General features: G+C 38.4%; 1 protein-coding gene across 1 annotated transcript in view; it reads right to left on the minus strand.

The window, feature by feature from the left end:
- Positions 1-1,099: 1,099 nt before the first annotated feature.
- The window catches only part of MYO18B (myosin XVIIIB), a 764,821-nt gene continuing 740,777 nt past the window's right edge, over positions 1,100-25,143 (minus strand). The window contains 2 exon segments of the mRNA XM_040358554.1: positions 1,100-1,293; positions 7,833-8,998. Coding sequence (XP_040214488.1) covers positions 1,280-1,293; positions 7,833-8,998 — 1,180 coding nt within the window. The 3' untranslated portion in view covers positions 1,100-1,279.

The raw sequence follows: 25,143 nt of genomic DNA on the forward strand, positions 1-25,143 counted from the left end.
CATTGCCATGACACAAAGAGCCATGTTGCTATACTATGTGATTGATGTCTCACTATGCACAATTTTGGGTTGCCCTTTATGTTAATACAGTACATTTTGTCATATACAATGCTTTATCAGCATTTACCCTTTTTCAACAATATGCTTTCATCCAATAGTGGATATTCTTATTTGTAAGGATAGCCACTATAGGATAAAAAACTTCTAGTTTATAAAAAAAAATGAACTGGTGGTCAATTGGCTGACATGCCTTGGCAGCTGCAACATCACTAATTTTCTCCTATTACTGGCTGTGAATTTTCATTCTGGACACTCTTCTTTTACTTGGTGGCCACAACAGCAAATCAGAATTCAACCCTCTTTTGATTGTGAGTTAAAATAACTAACCACAGCTCTGGCTGGAAGAATTTCACTGCCAGGAATAGGAGGATGGAGGGGTGGCATGTCTGTGGAGTGTTTCAAAGAACAGCAAAAGACTTGTAAACAGGTAACAGAAAGCATTTGTATGATTCAGGCATCCTGGGGGATTTTTACATCATGCTGTTGAACCTGGTGAGGGTGGTGAGAAATCCTATTGACTCCTAGAGTTTTGGTGTGTCTTAAGGCCAATACATACGATCAGACTTTTTGACAACAAATGTCCGACGGACCTGTTTGATCGGACAATCCAACCGTGTGTTCCGGCAACAAATGTCCTACGTCGGCTAATCCGATCATGTGTACACAAGTCCAAAGTACAAGCACGCATACTCAGAACCAATGCTAAAGATCAGACAACAATAGCAGAAGTTGCCCAAAGGGTGGCGGTAAAGAGCTAAAAAAACATGTGATTTGGTGAAAGTTGGCTGAAAAAGTCCTGCCGTGTGTATGCATACTAAGTTCACAGACAACGCCCTTTGGACAGAAATCCATGGAAAAGTGAGATGGGAGTCCGATCCTGTGTATGAGGCTTAACATTTATTATAGAGTTCATGTGGCATGTGTCTTGACCAATATGCAGCAATACAGAACTAATATGCAACAAAATCCCTGAGAGGTCCATCTGTAATATGCGTATGTACAAAATTCATTCTTTACATTCTAATAAACATACTGCCAATTTGAGAAACCTACAGCTTTATTTTTTAGAAAGCAAACAAATTACAGAACAACATCTTTAATTTTCAACCATAAATTCATCTTTACAATCTTGTGCTTTTGGCAAATACATAGTGCAAGCCTTCAAAAATAGAATACAGACAGCCAAAGTGAGTCCTTCATCTGCCAGGCCCAAAAGCCTTTACTTGGTGTGACCTAAAAGAAAAAAGAAAAATACTATGGTGAAATATGTACTGTACTTATTACTTCCCTCACTGGTTGCTTCAGTCTTCTACCCTGAAGTCAATTTTGTATATTCTAACTACCTCCTGATTCATACTTACGATCTTAGGTGGCAAACCAATATCAAGAGAGAGTGAATTCAATAGTAATATTCAATTTTGTTTGGGATACTGTTGGGTTCAATCACACACTGCATCTGTATGTCTCTTAAAGCGGTAGTTCCCCCTCAAAAAAAAATTTAAGATTAGATTGATGCTCATTTTGTCTAAGGGAATCGGCTAGTTTTTTTTTTAAAACAAAGCAGTACTTACCGTTTTAGAGATACATCTTCTCCACCGCTTCCGGGTATGGTCTTCGGCACTGGGCGTTCCTTCTTAATTGACAGGCTTCCGACGGTCGCATCTATCGCATCACGATTTTCCGAAAGTAGCCGAACGTCGGTGCGCAGGCGCCATATAGAGCCGCGCCGTTGTTCGGCTTCTTTCGGCTACTCGTGACGCGATAGATGCGACCGTCGGAAACCTGCCGGAAGACTGTCAATCAAAATAGGAAAGCCCAGTCCCGAAGACCATACCCGGAAGCGGCTAAGAAGATCGCTCTCTACAACGGTAAGTACAGCTTCGTTTTTAAAACAACTAGCTAGACAAAATGAGCATCAATCTAAGGGTAAAACTTTTTTTATGGGTGAACTCCCGCTTTAAGCTAGTCATATACCATCAAATGTAATTGTACATTCTCAGTACATTACCCCCTGGATTCAACAACACTATAAAATGTCAGAATTTATGTAAAAAATGATGTTCAATATGTATCCAATCAAGTAGGACCATGTACTACATAATTGTTGTAGGATCTAAAGAACATTCTAGGATTGTAAGATTTCTGGTAATGAGATCTCTGCATTTTAGTTCACACATACACACTCTTTTACTTTTATAGGGGGTCTTACTCTGTTGAATACTTAATTTATCTTATATACAGACACTACAGCAGCAGGAGTAAGCCCTTCCAGGGGCATCGGTGAAACACCATAACAGGGTATAAGAGGAAACTGAAAAAGGCTTTTTTCTGGCAGTTTTTTTGCTTACAGTCCCAAAAGCGTAAATTCTTTTTTATAGACAGAAGATCTAGAGGGAACAAATATTGTACATCTGTTCCTGCCTGGTGCTCTGACTTTGCCAAATGAGCGTTATACACTTTGATGATGTAAGAAAACAGCATCTTTCCAACCATGCTGTGAATATACAGTATAATAAACTGTAATGGAATAATTCTGCCATCCCTGGAGTTGAAGTCACCGAAGTCATACACCACAGCTAATCTTGAAAACAAAATTGTTATGGCTGCATCAAGAATTTGCTGCAGAATGGAGATAAGACTTAGTGTGGTTTTAATTACTACTGTAATTTGGTCACAGCAAATTTAGATGAAAGTCTGTTTATTCATCATGTTCTAGCTATTTAATGATCTTAAACATGCATGAAATTGTTCCATCTTTGTCTTCACTCTTGCAATGCCAGGGAGTGTTTGTGACAGACATGCCTCTCCAAATTAAAGGCAATGTTATTTTGTAATTCAGACATAATCTTAAAAACATTACCATTTGGTAGAAAACAGATTTTTTTTTAGTGTTTTATTGTGAGTCCATCTAAACCTTGATTCTCAATTTTCAATTGATGTAGGCAGACAATCACTACTATTACTGCGCTATACTACTACTACTATTTAGAACACTCATATGTAGCCCTCTCAAAGCTGTATTTAAACATTTTACTGTCTTAGGCACATCTGAATTATAGCTCCACTCTTTGTGTCACATGAATATTTTGGTAAAAATGACTGCTAGAATTGGGGATCTGCTTTTTAAGCAGGAATAATTTTCAACTAGATGAAAGAAAAAAGTATGTCACATTTGCTGAATGAGTCTAATGGCTTCTCACAATGTAACGAGAAAAGGTAAAAATAATAGGGAAAAGTCTAGGAAGTAAGGAATGAGCCCAATTATGTACATAAAACAATCAGGAAAATCAAAATGATAATTTTATGAATAACAACAGTAATGCTGCGTACACACGATCAGATTTTCCATCGCTCAAGCTTGACTTGCATACACATGGTCACACAAAAGTTCTCTAAACTTTCGTCCGTCAAGAACGCGGTGACGTACAACACAATGAAGAGCCGAGAAAATGAAGTTCAATGCTTCCAAGTCGAATTGTTTCCGAGCATGCATCGGAATTTTGAGCATCAAAATTGATACAGACAATCGGATTTTCCTATTGGAATGTTTTCCGTCTGAAAATTTGAGAACCAGCTCTCAATCTTTTGTTGGCGAAAATTCCGACAGCAAAAGTCTGATGGAGCATACACACTGTCGGAATTTCCATTCAAAAGCTCACATCAGACTTTTGCTGTCAAAATTTCCGATCGTGTGTACGAGGCATTAGGCTAAATTAAGACATTAACAAGGAAAATTCCATAGATACAGATGAATTGTCATAACACATATGCAATCTATGGCTTTCTAGTACAGTGAAACCTCGGATTACGAGCATAATCCGTTACAGGAGAATGCTCGTAATCCAAAGTACTTGCATATCAAAGTGAGTTTCCCCTTTGAAGTCAATGGAAACAAAAATTATTTGTTCCACATTGACTTCAATGGCAAGCAATACCGCATGCAGCCAGAGGTGGGGGGCGCCGAAGAGCCTCGGAAGCGTCCGGAAAGGCCTAAGGACACCTCGACTGACCTCTGCAAATCTCGGAAAGACTCGGAAACTGAGTATATCCAAGTCTTTCCAAGCATTTCCGAACAGCGCCGTTTGGCTCCGGTGACCCCCACATTAGGCCAAACGCGGTACTGCACATTGCTTTAGCCTGAATCCTGCTAGTTTTGCAAACCGAGTTAGGATTATTTTAAATACAGTGCTCGTATTGTGAAACGCTCGTTAACTGCGTTACTCGCAAACCGAGGTTCCACTGTAACTGAATGGGGTATACAAAATGTATAGAAGTGTAGATAAAGACAAACCATTTTTTATTGGGATCAATTACCAGTGAGTAATTGATCTGAGACTCTGATGCAGAGCAAAAAGGGTCTCCAAAAGTTAACATTAGGCAATGCAATATCATGATTCCTAGTCTAACATCATCTATAGCATTGCGGTCAAAATTTCTTTCTATATGCACATAGGAAAAAAAAAACATATTAATAATATTTCCAAGGTGATAGCAATATCCTTGTCTTTTATTACATTTTATTATTTCCCAAATATGATTGCATGGAATTGTAATAGGTAATCAAATCATTCACTTTGTGACAGAGAGAGGTTTTGGGTGGGGTGTACATCTCTCTACAAATGCTGTTTTACAGGTGCCTGATTTCTTAAAGTGAACCTGTGTCCAGATCATGCTCACATATTTACATTGCTCAATAAAAAAAAAATCAGTAAAAGCACTTTAAAACAACTCATCTCTCTATCTATAAACTTTGTTGATAAATTACTTTTTAGTAAAAGTTCACAAATTATGCATTGAAAACTTAGTTTTTTTGTATGGGGAGCAGATATTGACAGCCTGCCAGCCCTCTATTGTAAACAACCAGCGTTTCGAAGCTATTGATTTGTTGTTGTGCTCTTTGAAGATCTTTGGAAACAAATTACTTCACATTAAAAAGAGTAAGAGCCGGTTAACACAGGGGCGGCACGACTTCGGGGGCGACTCGGCCAGGCGACATGAAGACGACATCTAAGGCGACTTGCAAAATTACTTCTGTATAGAAGTCAATGCAGGTCGCCCCAAGTCGCCCCCGAAGTAGTACAAGAACCTTTTTCTAAGTCGGAGCGACTTGCGTCACTCCTATTAGAACGGTTCTATTCACTAGAATGGGACGCGACTTGTCAGGCGGCTGCGTCGCCCCAGTGTGAACCGGGTCTTACAGTTTTTGGTTTTTGTTTTAAAGCACTATTATCGCTTGTTAATAATGCATAAATAGTAAAATGGCCATAGTCTGGACACAGGTGTAAAACAAGTACAGCTTGGGATTTTTATGTTTGGCTCAGCAACCACAGGTGAGCTAGATCTCTCATCCATGAGGCCTATTTAAAGTGATACTGAAGCGATACTGAAGCCATTAAAAAAAACAAAAACAAACATGTTATACTTACTTGCTTCATGCAATGATTTCACACAAAGCAGCCCGAATCCTCCTCTTCTTGGGTTCCCCACCGGCACTCCTGCCCCCTCCCCGTGCTGAGTACCCCTATAGCCAGCCGCATGCTATGGGGGCACTTGTGCATGCTCACTTCCGAGCCCTGCTCTGTGTGTCCATAAGGTATGTGTCAGTCTCCCTGGTCACACACAGCTCTCACTGGTTTGACCTCCAGGGATGGGGTAAAGTTTAGGTTAAACTTAGTTTGGCTCAAATCCACAGAAAAATCTCACATAATAGGAGACCGCTGGCCTAATCAGCTGCAACTGTCCCATAACCGCATGTAACAAAATGACAGGGATGTTGGTGACATTAGTGATCTGATATGGTCACATAGCACCAGCTTAATTGCCCTTTGTTATGTGCAACTGTGGGGCAAGGAATATCTCAGCTATATCTGATTGGGCCAGTGGCCTTCTATCATGCAACAGTTTCCTGCGAGTTCAGGCTGAACTGAGTTTGGCTTGATCCTTAGCTCATCTTTAGTCATTACAGAAGACTGCTTATTTGCGTGCTAGACTTTAGTGTGCTGAGGGCTCATCCCAAGAAGCTGCAATGGTTGACATGTTTCTACAGCCTGGACCGACAGAGTAGCACACTGTACAAAGCAAGCCTTATAACATTCTTCACACCTCATACCCAACAAATATATGCATGATCTGAAAGATTTTAGTTTGTAAAATGCTGTCCCATTACGCCATAGGCCCGTTTCTCTTTATAGCAGGATGAAATGAGATAGAACAAGTTATCCGCAAGTTCTAAAATATAGCATTCATGTTTGCCTTTAGAACATTATGAGCTCTGCATCTTTTTAAAATACATTATTATTAAGGTATTATACATTGAATACTCCAGCTTTAGTGCTAGTACATAGGTGCCCACAAGCCTGTGCCAAGTAGCTGAGCTTAGTGTTGGCTAATGAGGCATGTAGCATGGCTTTTGTCAGCCAGCTTGAGATAATGAACCAATTTAATGAGATGGACAAGGAATGGAAAATATCAGTCAGGTGTGACACAGAATGGTTTTGTAATAGAAACAAATATTTTGCCTAAACTTTTTAGTAGCTAATATCAGTAAAGTTGTGTAGACATCACATTATACATCCATTTAATTTCCTCGCTCTCTTAGGAAATCACCATTTTGATATATGGTGTTCTGTGATCAGAAGCTTCCTGGCTCTCCATTCAGAATGCTGAAAGTATTTCTTTTAGGTTGGCACTTTCATTGCTTTATAGAAAGGTAATTTTCCAGATCTTGCTATAAAAGTCAGCCCTTTTTAACACTATAGTTGTAAAATGACTGTCTGGGCTTGGTGGTCTTAACAGGTAGATTCATAGGCAAAGACATCAACCTCCTGCAGTAATCAAGGAGACACGACAGGCTTATTGTTCAGTGTGAAACACTTTTGTAACCTAGCAGGACTGCTTTCTCAAGCTACTCCAACCCAGCTTCAATATGTACATAATATACAGCAGAAATCATGTAACCCCTGGACAAGTCAAACTGGATTACATGATACTATGATTAAAATTATGCATACTAAATTTAACATGTTGAAATACCTTGGCATATTTAAACATTTAAGACAGAGCAATGGAATCCAAGCATCTAAAGCTACAGTGCTGATTAAATCTTGTTGCTACTGAGGAAATTAATTGCTTATTGACAGTTATCACCTTAGCATTACACTGACTAGTGTGCTGGACATAAGGGGGCCACCAACAGACAGTACATTTTCTCAGTAACAATGAGATATATTTGCTACTGTATCCTTAGGCTTGTATACCTTTAGTTATAATGACAACATGATTCTCAATCTGACTAAGTAATAGTACATATGCAGTGTCAAGGTTCTCTATATGGTATTTTAAAAGGGGAAGCTTTGCTTGTCTGCCTCCTCCACTCCTCTGCTGCCACATTTGGCACCTTTTTTATGGGGGGGGGGGGGGTACCTGGTTTTGACAAGTACCCCCCTCTCTTCCTCCCTTTTCTGGCTCAATTCGCCAATGCAAACTGAGCCAGACGTTCACACCCCCCTATTCTCCCTCAGCCGGCCCATTCTGTGTGGCTGCACTGTCGGTTTCCCTTAGTCAAGATGGAGGCACCGGCACCCAATAGCTGATTAAAAAATCGGCTCGGGTGAGGACACCGCTGCATTTCTGGACAGACAAGTGCCCTAATAATAAAAGTCAGCAGCTACAGTATTTGTAGCTGCTGACTTTTATTTTTTTCTGAAGGAGTCTGGAGCTGCTCTTTAAGCTCTAAAATGTTTAATCAAAGTTGTTTTTTTTTTCCCATTTACCTTGTTCTTCCTCGTTTTTGCGAAGATATTTCATCATTATGCTATTCACATCATCTTCTTTGCCTTCTGCCTCAGGTCTTTTATTTTCTTGTACTATTTCTGATGTAACCAGTTTCCCAGAAATACCTTCTCCTTCTAGTCTTTGAGCACGTGGCTGACTTTTGATACTATCCGCACTCTTGCAAGAAAAAACTGATCCAGATGAGGATGAAGAATCAGACAGATTTCCTAAATCCTCACCAATGCTAGAGCTTTTCTTTAAAGCACTTTTTAATACACCCGTGGAGAAACCTGGTTCATTTGTGGGTAGATCTCCAAAATGGACACTGAGTGGTCGCTGACCTTCTCTTCTATCCCTAGAATATCTAGATAAACTTAGCGTTGATTGTGACTTTTTCAGAGCAGGTAGGATGTCATCGCTGTCATCAGGCAATTTTCTCTCATAGTTAAGCCTGGGTACTTTCCAGTTTGATAAACTTTCTTCATTTTCATCATCTGGCAGTTGTGAAAACCTCTTGTTCTGAAACACAAGAGGCTGGTTTCCAAAATCGTTTTCTGCAGCCTCTTCCACTGGTGCTTCAAGACATTTCCTCCAAGGCCTTAGCTTTGAAGAAGGAGCACTCTCTCTCCCTACAACTGGAGGTTGTTGGAGAGATTCATAAGAGCCAAATCTTGCCATACGTTTAACTGCAGGTGATAGCGTGGGGTCAGACTTTTCAGAAGGTAAGCATCTAAGGCTTGCTGAACGAGTTAATCCTTGACTTGATGCAGGTTTGTCATCTGCAAGTTTCCCTAAAGCAACTGAGAAATCTTCCTCCTCATCATCATTTAGGCGCGTACATCTTCGGAGAGAGGAAGCACCAGTTGTACGATAAATAGGCAGCGATGATGTTTCTTCCATAACTAGGGAAGTCTGATCTTTTTCAGCTGCCCTTTTCTTTCTCACTTCTTCTAAAAACTCAGAAAGTGCAGATGAAGAACGTGAAAATGTATCTTCTGCTGGAGTTGAGCGTCTTCTTCCAAGTGTCGGTGTTATGTTCCCTTTGCTGGCCACCAATGTAGTTGTTATATTTTCATTTTCAGAAGATACGTTTCCATGTACTTTTAACCCTGAACTTAGAGATGAACTTGGTCGGCTGACGTTCTCGTTGTTCACATCACTGTGCCTGGAAAACATGAAAAAGAGTATTTTTCTTTAGCAGTATTACTATATATTGTTTACAGTCTTTATCTTCAAGGTACAGAAATGCACTTTAGGAGGATTTATGTTTTTTATTGGAAATAATAGCATATTAAAAAACACACAACTGTTTTCAAGACAAAACAAGTTAGGTAATTCTAATATGTATACATTTATGCAAAGACACATTGATTTTCAATTGTTCTCAGTTGCCTTGTGATATAGTATATAAAAAGTAACAACTGACACTTTGAAGAATAAAGGGCATACAAATTCTATTACCACATCAAAAAATAGGTTACAAACCTGATTACAATATAAGTAGAATCCACTCAATATAACCACGAGTATTTTGTCAAGGTCTTTAAAATAATAAAACTTATAAGTACTGTTACCATGGCAATGAAATACACCATATAAAATGTACACCATATAAATGTATAAATGGATACGATATTGTCATTCCACAGGGTGCTGTCTATGTATTGCTAATACATAACTAAATATTAATTTATAAAGAGTATATACAAAAAGGTTGCCCTCCCCAGTAAAAAAAAAACATACTGGCCAAATGAATCAATATATCAGGGTTCTTTGTCTGAAAAGACAAGACCCCCTTTGTTACATACTTTCTGCAAACCTAAATCATGTCGGATGAGGATATGTAATATAACCACCCAGGTGTATTCTTAGGTAATTCAAAATAACACTTCAGATCTGAGAGACAAATCAATACACACAGAGAACAGTTTGCTTTGTGTATCAATTGATGTCTGGTTTATTTGAACACAAAGTACAGTATTTATGCAGTTTGTAAAGACGATAAAGTGGGGGCAAAGGAGTGACTTCCCTTATCAGTATAAGACATATGTCATCTATTTAGCAAGCAACTGCTTCCATCCTGACAATGCAAATTCCTGTTTTCACCTCAATGATGTATGTTACAGTCAGAACAGAAAATGTATTCAGGGCTCTGTCTTAAACCACAAGATATGTCACAAGAATGCACTGCTCCATGTATGTGAAACACAGATGTTTCCCCTCAGATAAAAATATGCCAAAAAATATATAAAGGTGAGAAACAGATGTAGATAGACATATTATAGTTTTACTTCTTAAAAGAAACGGGAAGTTTCTTCATGGACATGACTCAACCACAAGACTGTCAAACTCTTTAATTCTATGTAAACCAAAAATTAGTTTTCCTAAGGCAAAACTCTACCCAGCACTGTACATACATACATACATACATACATATATATATATATATATATATATATATATATATATATATATATATATATATATATATACATATATATATATATACAAACACACATATATACATATATACACATATGTGAATTTAGAAATAGGAAAATAATTATTTTTTACATTCTCTTACAATGTCCCTTGGGTAAAACAACCACTCTCCTTCAATGGAAGAGGGTTAAATGAGAGGGTAAATGCAATTATTTTCACATAAATACTGGAAGTCCTTCTGGATCCAGTATTTGGTGAATTTGCCTGAGTAGCACTAAATGGTTGTTTTTAAGGCAATTTTACAAAAACTGAAGCAAAGAAAAATAGCTTGCTTGTAATAGCAATCATGAATAAAATTTACTTTTTTTCCTACCTTGATTTGGGAAAAAACTTTTTTTTCGTAGTTGCTAACAGTAATCAATAAAACAAATGTGTGATGTGGTAAACAACTTTTTTAAATAGCTCCTCTACCTTCTTCACTATAGCTTTCACAAAGTCTGTCCTAATGTTTTGCCATATAAATCCATGTTTCCCCAGAATTGGATGTCATAGTTGGAAAAAAAAATATAATGGTCCAGGTTGAACCAGTGTAAATGTAAGTATCATACCTGTGGGATCTTCTTAGAAGCTGGAAATCACTGTAGTAAGCACTGGTTCCCTGCTTCTTACTGAATACTGGATGTCACCCGCTGGGCACCATTCAATTTTTCAATGATTGCAAAGTGTTCTGTGATTGGATAAGGTATGGATCATGGTGTTACTACCCCATATCTCCAGCTCATCCATTCCAAGAATGCTTTGTATTAATTGAGAAAATGCAGTGTTCCTTACCACTTTAATACAGGGCACTTTTACCCCCTTCTTGCCCAGGGCAATTTTCAGCTTTCGACACTGTTGCACTTTAAAGGACAATTGCGTGGTAATGCAACATTGTACCCAAACAAAATTCATTCTATTATCATTTTGTTCACACAACTAGAGCTTTTATTTGGTGGTATTTAATCACCACAGGTTTTTTTTATTTTTTGTATATACAATTTTACAAATAAATAATTGTTATTATAACTGTAGGTCAGCTACATTTCATTTTGAGTCCACAAACGATGATCCTGATATACTGACATCACATTTCTTGAGGATCAAAAATGCCAGGACAGTACAAATATCCTCCAAATGACCCCTTTTTGGAAAGTAGACAGTCCAAGGTATTTAGTAAGAGGAATGGCAAGTTTTTTGAAGTTGTCATCTTTTTTTTGTCATTCTGTTTTGGAAAATTAAGAAAATCAAACAAAAATCAACATACTGTCACCAGTGCAGTACAGCTTCATCACATAACGGGTGTGGCAGTGAAGCAATGACACTGACTTGTGACAGTACAAAAAAAAAAAATCTCAATTTTATTTATATTTATTTATTTATGATTTTTTTCAAGACACTGTTACCAAAGCAATTTTTTTTACCATAGTCACTTTGTACTACTCTGGGGAAGTGATCAGGATTTTTATTTTATTTTTTACACATTGTGATTGCTTATAGCAGTGAATTTAATTTCTATTAGAAAGTATTTTACTGAATGAAACTGATTCATTCCGTTTGTTATGTTGTGATTAGCTGTGATTGACTCTGTCTGTATCATGTGATCACATACATTGACCAATCACAGCTAGCAAAATAACTGTACACAATAGATGGCATTCAAAAAAAGCCATCTTTTGTTTAAAACTGTCAAGTGATCTGATGTGATTGGTCACAGCGGTCACATTGTACTGGCAGTGAGCTGGTACACTGATCAGTCAACAACTGTGTCCGGTAGACACAGCCAGTGACAGATTGTACCGCTGTGCAGCCCTGAGGCCGTCCCGCCTGCCATCACAATCTGTTACAGGCTGGGTGGGAAGGTATTCATAAGATCTGTGCCTAGCGAGTGACCTCCTGTGTTCACAGTGTAGCGCAATACAGGGCAGTCTTTTGGCATAGGGCCCAGAGGCTAGAGGAGATCATTGTAGAAGTAGTGCCTTCTACAGTGATTTCCAGCTACCAAGGGGATCCCACTGATATGTCACATCCATACTTATATTGTTCCAAGCTATAATTATGTAAAAATGGCCATACCTAAACTTCAGCTTTAAATTAGGTCTTCTGCACTGACAAACTGGACTGAGTGATGGAGAATTTTTATATTGTTGCTCTTTACTCACTTATACCTCAGAAGCAATTAACGTATTTCTATTAAAATACAATTACAGATTTTTGACACTGAATTTAATGCAGCGTAATATCTTTGGCTCTTGCAGTGGACTTGGCTCTGCCTTTACTTGGGAAGGTTTGATCCAATTCATCATTTTGTGTTTTATGTCAGATTACAACAGACGCAGACACCAATAAGATCATTGCTACGTTTCTTTCCGCTGTTTTCCATTGTACAGTTTATGACATAGCTTGGAGGCATCCAAACAGCTATAAGCTGTACCTTAAATTAAATGTGACAGAGCTATAACACAAGCTGTGTACAATATTACCAGCACAATCAGTGTCTTCTCCTAGGAACTAAAAGCTTTTTGTATATGTTATATGCAATTCATTGTCGCTATCAGTAACCAGGTCTTCTGTTAACCAGGCTACTAGTTGATATGTTGGCAAAAGATTTTCGATTGCCAAATGCTATCATTCATCTTCATTATAGGGTGTTTACAGCCATATAGGATGTAGTTTAGCTGAACATAGAAAGAGTAACTACATTACAATGTATTACCTAGATTCAAGACTGTAGGGGACTCTATTAGCTGTCATTACTTTTAATGAGAATATATCTCCAGCCTCAAAAGCTGCAAACAACTAGAGCAGAAGAAAAAGTCCCGTTAAGGTGTTGACTGTTACTTTTTAAATTTTGGAATTCTCCCAGTGAAAGGTCCAGAGGGAAAATTATACATGAGTCACCACTGTTACTCAAATCTTTTTAGATGTTTACAGATCAGTAATATGTGTTTTCAGCAAAATGTTTTTAAATCTGCTTTCAAAAGGTGAAAGAAATGCACACTGAAAAATTATTTGATGCTTTCTATCCAGATCTGTTTGAAATCTTCAGAGAAAAGTTTAGTAGGGCCAACACATACTGTATATTCACCAAATGTCCTGCTTGAGCCTCTATCTTTGTGTGCAGCTTAGCCTGAATAATATGTAACAATTATGTTAATGAATTAGATAACTGTGGGCCAAAAGAAATTATGTAGATGCATAATCTACCCTTATCATCAATGATATTTCAAATTATTAACAAGCTACGTTGAAAATTGAATACTGTTCGATTATTTTCAACTATTTTTTGTTCAGTGTGGATTGAAAAGTCTGTAAGAAGTGTTTGTCTTAATTCATTTCTTCAGCTATTTTCTGCTAGGGCTGCATATGCAATAAAAAATGATTTACAATCTGCAAGCAAAATTGGGCTAGTTTGTGACAATCAGACAAGAAGGACATGCTGGAAATCAAAGGCAGACATTTCCATGAGAAAGGCAAATTTGCCAGCTGGATTTTTGTATGAAGGAGAGATACAGCTTAAGCTGATCAATGAGCATTAAACAAATATTTCCTTCCATGTGGAATTTTCAGGAAAGCTAAGCGTAACCTGGTTTACCTTTACCATGCACAACAATATTTGGCTGGGCATAAAGGAACTTTTGAACTAGATCCATTTTCTAATACAAATACATCTAGAAGAAATGGTCCAGGGCAATGAATGTGTTCAATGTTAAAAGATTGTGATAACATAACATGAGTGATTGTGGTTTTAAAAATGATAAAGCTCTTTTTAATCTTTGGCTGATGCTTGCCTTGGTACATTTCTTGTTGGACTACTACCAAGACTGTCTATTGCCAAATATTGCTTTGTGGATTTTTTTTATCAACAAATTGCATGTCTACAGAACTTAGGCTCAAATGAAAAACAAATGAAAAACAAAGTTATTCTGTAAACAAAGTGCACATTTTTAGAGAATTAAAGTGAATCCGTGACCAAAAACTTCCCAAAAATCACTTACGGACTGCCCCAAATTTAACTGCAGACGGGTGGTCCTCACAAGCAAAACTAAGTACTGGTACTTTGCTGATACTTTGCTGCCTGTTTCTGGATTTAAGACATGTGCATGTGTGTCCCCCCCGCCTATACCCGCTGTGATTGTACACACTGGGAGCCTGTCAGCAGGTCCAGGCCAATGGTTCATAGCTGAGACCTGCTGATTGTCTGTGTCCAATTGACAGTCATCACAGGGCTCCATACAGAGGGAATTATTCCTCTATTTCTTATTCCCGCAAGATCTTTAGTAAAAATCAGCACATAATGCACACAATAAACATTGTTAGGCACACATTTAACCCATTGATTACAGTAGATGATAACCCCTTCCCAGCCAGTGTCATTAGTACAGTCACAGATCACTGTATTAGTGTTTCTAGTGATGTCATTTAGTCAGTTCCCACTCAGTTTCAGTTAGTGTCAGATTTCCTGCTGCACTATTGCAGTCCCATTATAAGTCGCTGATTACCACCATTAGGCCTCGTACACACGATCAGTTAACCAGAGGACAACGGTCTGATGGACCGTTTTCATCGGTCAAAACCGATCGTGCGTGGGCCCCATAGGTTATTTAACCATTGGTTAAAAAAAAGCCAACTTGCTTTAAATTTAACCGATGTATTCCTAACCGATAGGTCAAAACCGATCTTTAGTAGGCACGACCATCGGTTAAAAATCCACGCATGCTCAGAATCAAGTCGACGCATGCTTGGAAGCATTGAACTTCATTTTTTTCAGCACGTCGTGTTTTACGTCACCGCGTTCTGACACGATCGGTTATTTAACCGATGGTGTGTGGGCGCGACAGGCCATCAGTCAGCTTCATCGATGGACTGATCGTGTGTACGAGGCTTTAGTAGTATATACAAAAAAAAGAATTCCAGTATATATACCATAGCCTGCAGACCCTATAACTTTCATGCAAACCAATCAATATACACTTATTGTGATTTTTTAACAAAGATATGTAACAGAATACATTTTGGCCTAAATTTATTAAGGCATTTGATTTTTTTTCTTTTTTTTTTATTGGATATGTTTTATAGCAGCAACATTTTTTTTTTTCAAAATGTTTTGTCTTTTTTGGTTTATATAATAAAAAAAAAAATATACAGTGGTGATCAAATACCACCAAAAGAAAGCTCTATTTGTGTTACAAAAATTAGATGAATTTTGTTTGGGTACAGCATTGCATGACGATACAATTGCCAGTTAAAATAGCGAAGTGCTGAATAGCAAAAAATGGCCTGGTCATGAAGGACTTAAACCTTGCAGGGCCGAGCTGAATGAAAGTTAGCCATCAACAGAGTAGTACAGAACCTCACTATTGATGCTTATTTTATATAAATCCATCATATTTATTCACTGATTTCTATTATCGTTATTTACATGTGCCAATTTCAGTAAACATTGCAGCTGGATACTAGGCTGCAAGTGGTGTGCTTGACTGCTCCCGCTTCCCAATGAAGTCAGCACTTTCCCTTTCTTCTTTCCTGCTAGTAATCTAACGTGACCAGAAGAAGACCTACAGGGTCTTGGAAGTGCTCTTCTAAGGCTGGATTCACACCTATGCAGTTTTAGTGCTTTTATTCATTTTGCAGATTTGCACTACAGACCATTTAACATGGTTTCCTATGGAACACATTCTGTAGTGCAAATCTACAAAATGCAAAAAGCACTAAAAATGCATAGATGTGAATCCAGCCAACCAGGAGGAAAATGACAGTGCTATTGCTACTGCTGGAAAGCTAGAGTTTAGCATTCATGATTTCTATGAAAACAAATAACTTAACTAAAGGGTTAGTTGTTACATGTGCCCCAAATTCCACTTTAATAAGTACAAATATCTATTTATGTGAACATCATGGCTAAGTGCTTCTGTATTGCTTAACCTGAAGCATTCCATTGAAGAACCTTAATAGAAATAATGGTTTCATTTAGTTTCTTTATTCTGTGAGCATAACAGTATCCCCTATGTGTGTGAAATGGGGGGTAAAGATTATTTAGGAGCTTACAGGGGACATGAGGCTGCATTTGACATTCTGGTTCTGAGTGGAAATAACTTGTGAAGTTTCAGCTTAGATACTTTTCTGCTCAGGGCATCATTAGGCATTTGTCAACAAAGACTTAAAGTCTGTTCGGGGAAATTGCATTTCAAGCCTCACATATCATTCTACCTGAGAAATAACTCATACTTTTTTTCTTGATTTCTTGGCGAAGAATAGATATTTATGATGATTTCCCAGCAATAAAAATGAAAGCCATCCATGAATACATGCAGCGTTTTGTACACCTTTCATTGATTTTTAGATGTGCAATATGTATTCAAGGGAAGCAATGCATATACTAACCAAGGGCAATGCACAATGGGGCCACTAAATGAATTCTCTGCTTATATGTCATAGTAGAATTTAATGGTTAGTAAAGAAACAACATGAGGGGAGTAGGAAGATAATGAGCTTATCCTGCCCTGTATGTACTTTCATCATCAGTGCTTCTTACTCCCAAGATTGCTATTACAAGTTATTATACCAGTGCTTCTGCAAGTAAAAAGATAACTATGTATTTTATGTAGAAACATTCTATTTAGTAGGCTGACACACAGGGGTTGATTTACTAAAACTGAAGAGTGCAAAATCTGGTGCAGCTCTACATAGAAATCAGCTTTCATGTTTTATTGTCAAAGCCTAATTAAACAAGCCAAATGTTGGAAGCTGATTGGCTACCATGCACTCTCCAGTTTTAGTAAATCAATCCCCCTAGGTTTTATAGGTTAACTCCATCCAAAATGACCATTTCAGTTTTGGGGAGGTATGAGGCCTCGTACACACGGCCAAGGAACTCGTCGGAAAAGACACATCGTTTTCCTTGACAAGTTCATTGTTAGGCTTGTCGAGAGACTTGACAAGCTTGCTTTGCGTACACACGGTCAAGACCAAATCTCCTCGTTCTCAAACGAGGTGACGTACAACACATACAATGGCAGGGGAAGTTTGATTCCACTAGCACAACCCTTGGGGCTGCTTTTGCTAATCTCATGTTACTGCATGTTAAGTAAAAGTTTGGTAAGAGAAGATTTTCACTTTCCAGACATGACAAACAGCATGACATTACAGCATGACAAATGTGCTATCTCCATTACAAACGCTACTTTTACCGAAGGTGCGCTCCCATCTCATACTTTATTCTGAGCATGCGCGGGTTTCTTACCATACACACGATTGTGTTTCTCATCGAAAACCAGCCCGACGAGGAACACAACGAGAAAATTGAGACTCCCGTCGAGGAAAAATAGAACTTGTTCTCTTTTTTCCTCGTCAAGTTCCTCAACAGTTTTCTCGATGAAAAGCATACACACGACCTGCCACCACAAGCTCTGCCACCAAGTTTGTTGATGGATTCTGTCGAGGAAAACGGTCGTGTGTACGAGGCCTGAGTATATTGAATCACAGAGGACCGTCTTAGTTAAGTCTCTACATCAACGTTTCCAGCCAACACAACTGCTGTTCCTTATCTTTATCCACTTCTTCTGAAATTGCCAGAAAACTAACAGTGAGCCTAGAAATAAAATAGACACGACTTAATTCATGGGCATAGCAGTGAAATTGTTAACATTCGCTTTCCTGTCTTAAAGCAACTTGGCATATTGTTTGCACGTTAATTAATAACTATAGACACATTGATATTTTTTGTTTTGTTTTTTAAGTAACAAGTTCACAGGATCAGTTGTGGTAAAATGTTTATATAAATATAAGTTAGCGCAATTTACCTAACAAATCACACAAATCTAAATCCAACCTTTGAGGTTGCATTTTTTTATTATATTGACTTAAAGACTTAAGATTTAAAAATAATATTGATATCATCTTGGCACTTTTTCTAAATTCACTTTTTACTTTTTTAAGTAGAGCACTTTTAGGGGCAGCAGAGAATGGAGTTTTTTTCATTTTTGGCCAATCGCAGGTTGGATTTGGGGGAACGTTTTGAGAATTTTGATAACACCACAGCAGTGAACTTAGAGCAAGGGTTTAAGAACCTAAAAAATGCTATGGATAAACAAACAAGAGTGTGGTGGGACATCATGACAATAGAAAGATATAAAGAAGCCAAAATCACACCGAGCAGACTAAGATGGGACATAGGACCGAATGATGGGTTGGAGGATGAGAATCTTTCCAAAGCATGGTTTGGTTTTTTCAATGTTTGCGAAGGCAAGTTATTGGATATAATCATAGATAGACGCAGAACAAAACTTGCTAAAATAGAAGGACACATAGATATTATCAGAGAAAATATGGTTCCACACGTTGACACCAGTGATTATAAAACCAGACCCAGCAAATTACAGGAGTTTTTTTTATAAAACTAGATAATGAGGTAAAAACCCAAAAAGTCAAGAAATATCAAAAGGGACAAGAAAGATTATATAGCCGGAAGAGTATACAAATGGCAGGAGGACGAAATTGTTTTAAAATCTGCTAACACCTCTTGTAATGAAGAAAAAAAGATTGGAAACACAGTAGCAGAGAGTGGTAATACTGTGAGCACCAAAATTCCCATCCCTAATGTGAGCAAAATATTCGCAGCTACTCCTAGTATTAACACTCAAATTAAGAACACCCCTAATAGGGGGGAACAAGGGGGAAACACAGGACACCCCCCTTACCCTCCACAAGGGGGCAAATATTCCAGGCCCTGATGTGGGGGCTACAGGGGAAGAGGGAGGGGGTACTATAATCTAAACTATGGGGCCCCACACTGGCAGGGGGAAGGGAGGGATTGGAGAGAATCATACAGACCGCCAATGCCAGTGTTCCAGGCAAGCAGGAACCCACAGGAGGGGTGGGAATGGAAACCCCCAAGAAGGAGAGAATGTAGAGGGGGAATCAAAAAGAAAAAATAGAGAATTAGGAAAAGGGATATAGAAGAGTTGGCAGTTTCAGATAAAGGAATTAAACATGCACCCAGTTTGAGGTCTATATAGACTTACAGAAACTTTTTAGGAAACTCAATTTGAAAAAAAAAAAAAAATTGAGAAAAAGGAGACAACAACCCCCAACAACGTAATACAATATACAAACACAGTATTTTTATTTATTATTTATTATTTTTTATTTAAATTTTCATTTTCTTTTTTTTTAGAATTAGAATGACTGTGGGAGGTCTCTATAACAACAGGGGGGTTGCCAGCAGGTTTTCACTTGGGGCAATGTACACCCGCCAGTTGTTAAAATAGAGGTTGTATTACTTCCAGGAATGAGGGGCCAAATCCTCAAAGGAGATACGCAGGCGGAACTGCTGTTCAGCCTGCGTATCCCTGTGCCTATCTTTGGATCTGATCCTCAAAAGGATTTTTCCAAAGATAGGCAGAACATCTGACATCTGTAAGACACTTACACTGTCAGATCTTAAGATGCAGTACCGCATCCGCCGCTGGGGGCAGTCGAAATGCCGCTTTGCGTATGCAAATGAGTACTTAGGCAGATCCACAAAGCTTTTTAGCTTTGTGTTTTCTGCGTAAGTTACGTTTTGCATACATAAAATTAGTTCTGCTTTTACAAAGTGTAAACTAGTAACACCTTGTAAAAACAGACCTTTTTTTCGATCGCCGCGATTTTTTTTAAATTTTGATTTTTTTTCCGGCGCGTAACTTTTTTTTTACCCGACGCAACTTTATTGTCCCATCGCAATCCACAAAGCCCGACGTAACGTAATTTCGCGCGCTGCCCGTCGGGAAAAATGACGTCACACGCATGCGCAGTACGTCCGGCGCGGGAGCGTGCCTAATTTAAATGGGAATCGCCCATTTGAATTAGGAACGCCTTGCGACGGACGGAGTTAAGTTGCACTGCCGCAATTTTCCAGGTAAGTGCTTTGAGGATCGGCACCTAACTTCGGAGAATTGCGGCAGTGTAACTTAACTCCGTTGATATTTTTTGTTTTATTTTTTGAGTAACAAGTTCACAGGATCAGTTGTGGTAAAATGTTTATATAAATATAAGTTAGCGCAATTTACCTCACAAATCACACAAATCTAAATTCAACCTTTGAGGTTGCATTTTTTATTATATTTCAGCAAGACTTAAAAAGAATATTGGGCCAAATCCTCAAAGGAGATACGCAGGCGGAACTGCTGTTCAGCCTGCGTATCCCTGTGCCTATCTTTGGATCTGATCCTCAAAAGGATTTTTCCAAAGATAGGCAGAAGATCTGACATCTGTAAGACACTTACACTGTCAGATCTTAAGATGCAGTACCGCATCCGCCGCTGGGGGCATTTCGAGTCGAAATGCCGCTTTGCGTATGCAAATGAGTACTTAGGCAGATCCACAAAGCTTTTTAGCTTTGTGTTTTCTGCGTAAGTTACGTTTTGCATACGTAAAATTAGTTCTGCTTTTACAAAGTGTAAACTAGTAACACCTTGTAAAAACAGACCTTTTTTTCGATCGCCGCGATTTTTTTAAAATTTTGAATTTTTTTTCCCGGCGCGTAACTTTTTTTTTACCCGACGCAACTTTATTGTCCCGTCGCAATCCACAAAGCCAGACGTAACGTAATTTCGCGCGCTGCCCGTCGGGAAAAATGACGTCACACGCATGCGCAGTACGTCCGGTGTGGGAGCGCGCCTAATTTAAATGGGAATCGCCCATTTGAATTAGGAACACCTTGCGACGGACGGAGTTAAGTTGCACTGCCGCAATTTTCCAGGTAAGTGCTTTGAGGATCGGCACCTAACTTCGGAGAATTGCGGCAGTGTAACTTAACTCTGAAAAGTTAAGTTACGCTCCATTTCTGAGGATTTGGCCCATTGATATCATCTTGGCGCCGGTAACACACAAAACTTTTTATAGTGGCATAAAGCCTAACTTCAGACAATTTATTCAATCAAAATTATGAACTTTTTCTGTCAGGATTTAAATAATATCTGTGAACCCAATGGAGCACTGCCCATCACTTCCTGTGTTTGGAACACCAAGACAAGGAATAAGGCAAGCGATTGACCCTAGAACAGGAAGGCTTGGACAGCAGTAAGAATGCTGTCTAAAGTTTCATCTGTCCATCAAAAATGTGTGTTTTAATATATGTCCTACATAACAAGTGTTTTAAAAGGCAGATCTCAGTACTGTATAAAAGTATGTAATGAGTGAAAATTTCTCAGAGAAGGGACACAGGCAGCCATAAAAACCTTACTAAAGGGTCAAACATTTTTACTGCTATTGGGACATGCTTATTACTATTATGTTCTGGTTTTCTTTAACTGGCATAAGACTTATTGTTTTTTTTTAATCTGCATTGTTTTTATCTGGCTGATGCCTGGATACTCAGATTGGCAAAGATGCATACCAGAAGGAAGTTGGTCATTAAGTCTTCCAAACACAGCCAATGGATCCTAATGGTCTTCACCACCTTTCACTGGCAGACATGCTTGGCATTTGACTAAATGCAGCAGGCCCCTTTCCAATGAGTCTAAACAAAAGCAAGTCAAAAGGAAGCCAGAAGCATAACAAAATCAGGAGCACTGAGTCTTCAGCAAAGCCAAGGATGGTATAGATGAAAGCCTGCCTGCAGTAACTCCCAGAATGGGGTCCTGGATATGCACTATGGACAGCCCAATGATTAGGATTAATACAGCACAATACCTGTACCAGTTTGGTAGACAGAAACATATTCAGCAGACAGGACAGAGCCATCAGCAGCAGAGGTTACAACACAAAAGCAAGGCACAAGGGAAAAAGGCAAGACTATAGACAAAATAGGCCCAAACATCAGCAAAGGTCAAGCCAGTACAGAGCCAAATCAGTAATCAAAAGGCAGATTTAAGGGTAATCTCCAGCATTTGGTGAAATTTAAAAAGCTTATTTGAAAATGCTGGATCCAAACAAACTATTTAAACTTCCCTAAAAATTGGAGATTAGTTTTAAAGACAAGCCACGTTCAGGTATATGAGAGACATTGAATATGAAGCAGAAACAAATCAATATTAATGTTCCCAGATCAGAGCATAGGTTAGTAGGATAATTAGGATAATAAATCGTGCTTCCATACTCCATACTTGACCCATAACAAACACAAAGAGAACATGTAAGATTTTTTGATGACTTTTATCTTCTAAATACAGTCTCTGGTTCAGTGTGTTGAGGCAGATAGTCAGTATAAGTCAGGCACTAGCATTTTATTTTGTGACATGTTATTTTAACGATCATTTCATCTTTCATAAAGTACAATCCCTAAACAATATCTAAGCCTTGTAGCATTGCAATTTTAAAACAAAATTACAGAACTATATATTACATTTATTTGGAAACATATACATGTTTATATAGGAAGTTAGACCATAGAGAAGAAAATGACAGCATGGAAAAAAGTGATTTGTGGCAGCAAATATTTTAAAGCCAGCCTTGGCTGTAGTCGTTCAAATAATGCAACATTTTCTGGACATTTGATTATGAAATATGTTAACATATTGTTGAACAGCTTTGACAGATTACTAGCTAAAGTAATAGGCCTTCATAGACTGCTATCTCTGTGGATGGCCTATATAAGTATACATATAGAAAGGAAGCTCCCGTGTCCCTGTCTGATGTCTCCAGTGACATCCAGTCATACACTTTAGAGCATAACCAGAATTATGTTCAGCTTTCCCTTTTCCTTTTTATTCATAATTTCTGCAGTAATACAGTGAAAATAAAGATATTAATCTTGTAAATGCAGGCTACAAGTTTGACTCATAATAAATCTACTTATTAACTTCAATTTACATGGGTCTCAATGGGACTGTTCAAATGTATCCTCGATATGTAAATGTGTCACAAATGCTCTTCTATTATTTTTTCCAAAGCCAGTCAGGTAAAAAGACTGAAAAAATTAGACAGATAATAGAAATAAAGGGGATAGATAGACAGACAGACAGACAGACATAGATAGATAGATAGATAGATAGATAGATAGATAGATAGATAGATAGATAGATAGATAGATAGATAGATAGATAGATAGACAGACAGACAGACAGACAGACAGACAGACAGACAGACAGACAGACAGACAGACAGATAGATAGATAGATAGATAGATAGATAGATACCTTATTACACACTATTTGTGTGTTCTTTCCAAAGTTAGTAGCAAGCAGTACTGTGTTTCTTTTTTTTACCTAAAATTTGAACTATTTGTTGACGGATGTTGAGCTATGAATCTGGAGTACGCAAACTTCTTATCTCTGTGGTTCCATATTATAGAATAGGTTCCTCTATAGCATCAATGCAAAACTTGACAGCACATATGACAGTACAAACACAGCTAATACTTTGTATGATAGAGCAGGTGTGATAGAAATTCTATGTGAGAGAAAACTCCATTCCTCCTGGAAACAAGATGGCAGCACCTAGGTGCGAACAGTGCTAAGTATTATTCCATGTTAAGGAGACATTTAGCTTGTTTAAAATACACATTTCTCAAGAGAAACGTGGAGGATGTCATTTTATTCTGGAAATGCTAGTTGCCTGATTAGCATGTTGAAACATTTGACTTTCTGCCCTGGTTCACACTGGGTACGATTTGGAACGATTTGAGATGCGATTTGACATGTCAAATCGCATCTCAAATCGGCGGCAATTGTCGGCAATGGCACTGTCCTAATCAGTGCGAAGCTGCATCTGCGATTTCAAAAAGTAGTTCCTGTACTACTTTTTGCGATTTCGGGCCGCGATTTACATTAAATTGCGGCCGAAATCGCGGCAAAATCGCAGCCGCAAAATCGCGGTAAAATCGCGCATTTTACCGCGATTTTGAATTCGCAGCAGTGTGAACCTAGGCTAAAACTATTAGTAATTACCCAGAAAAATATGCAGATATCCAGGTCTGTCACTCGTTGAGTTTTAATTATTCTCTCTTTTACTGTATTGTATAAACAGATACAGACAGATGTACATAATAAAAGTCACATTCCTATGTCTAAATTCCATATTACATCACATCTCCCCGGTCTTGAGGTCCCTCCACTGGCTAGCCGTAAAGGATCGGGTCACATTCAAGACCCTCTGCCTCACTCACAAATGCATTGCTCACAAGGAAACGCTTCTCAATAATTAAGCGAGAAAATAAAACCCTACATCACCAATCGCGTGAAAAAAAACTAAAGACCCACGTCTTCTGAAGGATCAGGACGACACTGGATGCAAAAAGCGACTTGAGGCGATTTAGTTTGCATTTGTAGCGCTATACAAGTTAGGTCGTGTACACACGGTCGGTCCATCCAATGAAAATGGTCCGAAGGACCGTTTTCATTGGTTTACCGATGAAGCAGACTGATGGTCTGATGTGCCTACACACCATCAGTTCAAAAACCGATCGAGTCCAACGCGGTGATGTAAAACACAATTACGTGCAGAGAAAAAAAAAGTTCAATGCTTCCAAGCATGCGTCGACTTGATTCTGAGCATGCGCGGGTTTGGAACCAATGCTTTTGCGTACTAACCATTGGTTTTGACCTATCGGTTAGGCGTCCATCGGTTGAATTTGAAAGCAAGTTCTAAATTTTTGGACCGAAGGATAACGGACCGATGGAGCCCACACACGGTCAGTTTAGACCAATGAAACTGAACTTCAGTCCGTTTTCATCAGTTTGGTCCGATCGTGTGTACAGGGCCTAACTCACTCACTTATGGCTCTCATCATTTCCATCTTTACTACCCACTCCTTCATATTCAACATCACTCGAAGGAGATGATTTACCAAAGACAAATAGGTTATTAGGGAATTTCACTTTGCAAGGAAGTTTTCCCTTAGCTTAGTGAATG

Source organism: Rana temporaria, chromosome 1 (genome assembly GCF_905171775.1).
Source record: "Rana temporaria chromosome 1, aRanTem1.1, whole genome shotgun sequence".
Lineage (NCBI taxonomy): Eukaryota > Metazoa > Chordata > Amphibia > Anura > Ranidae > Rana > Rana temporaria.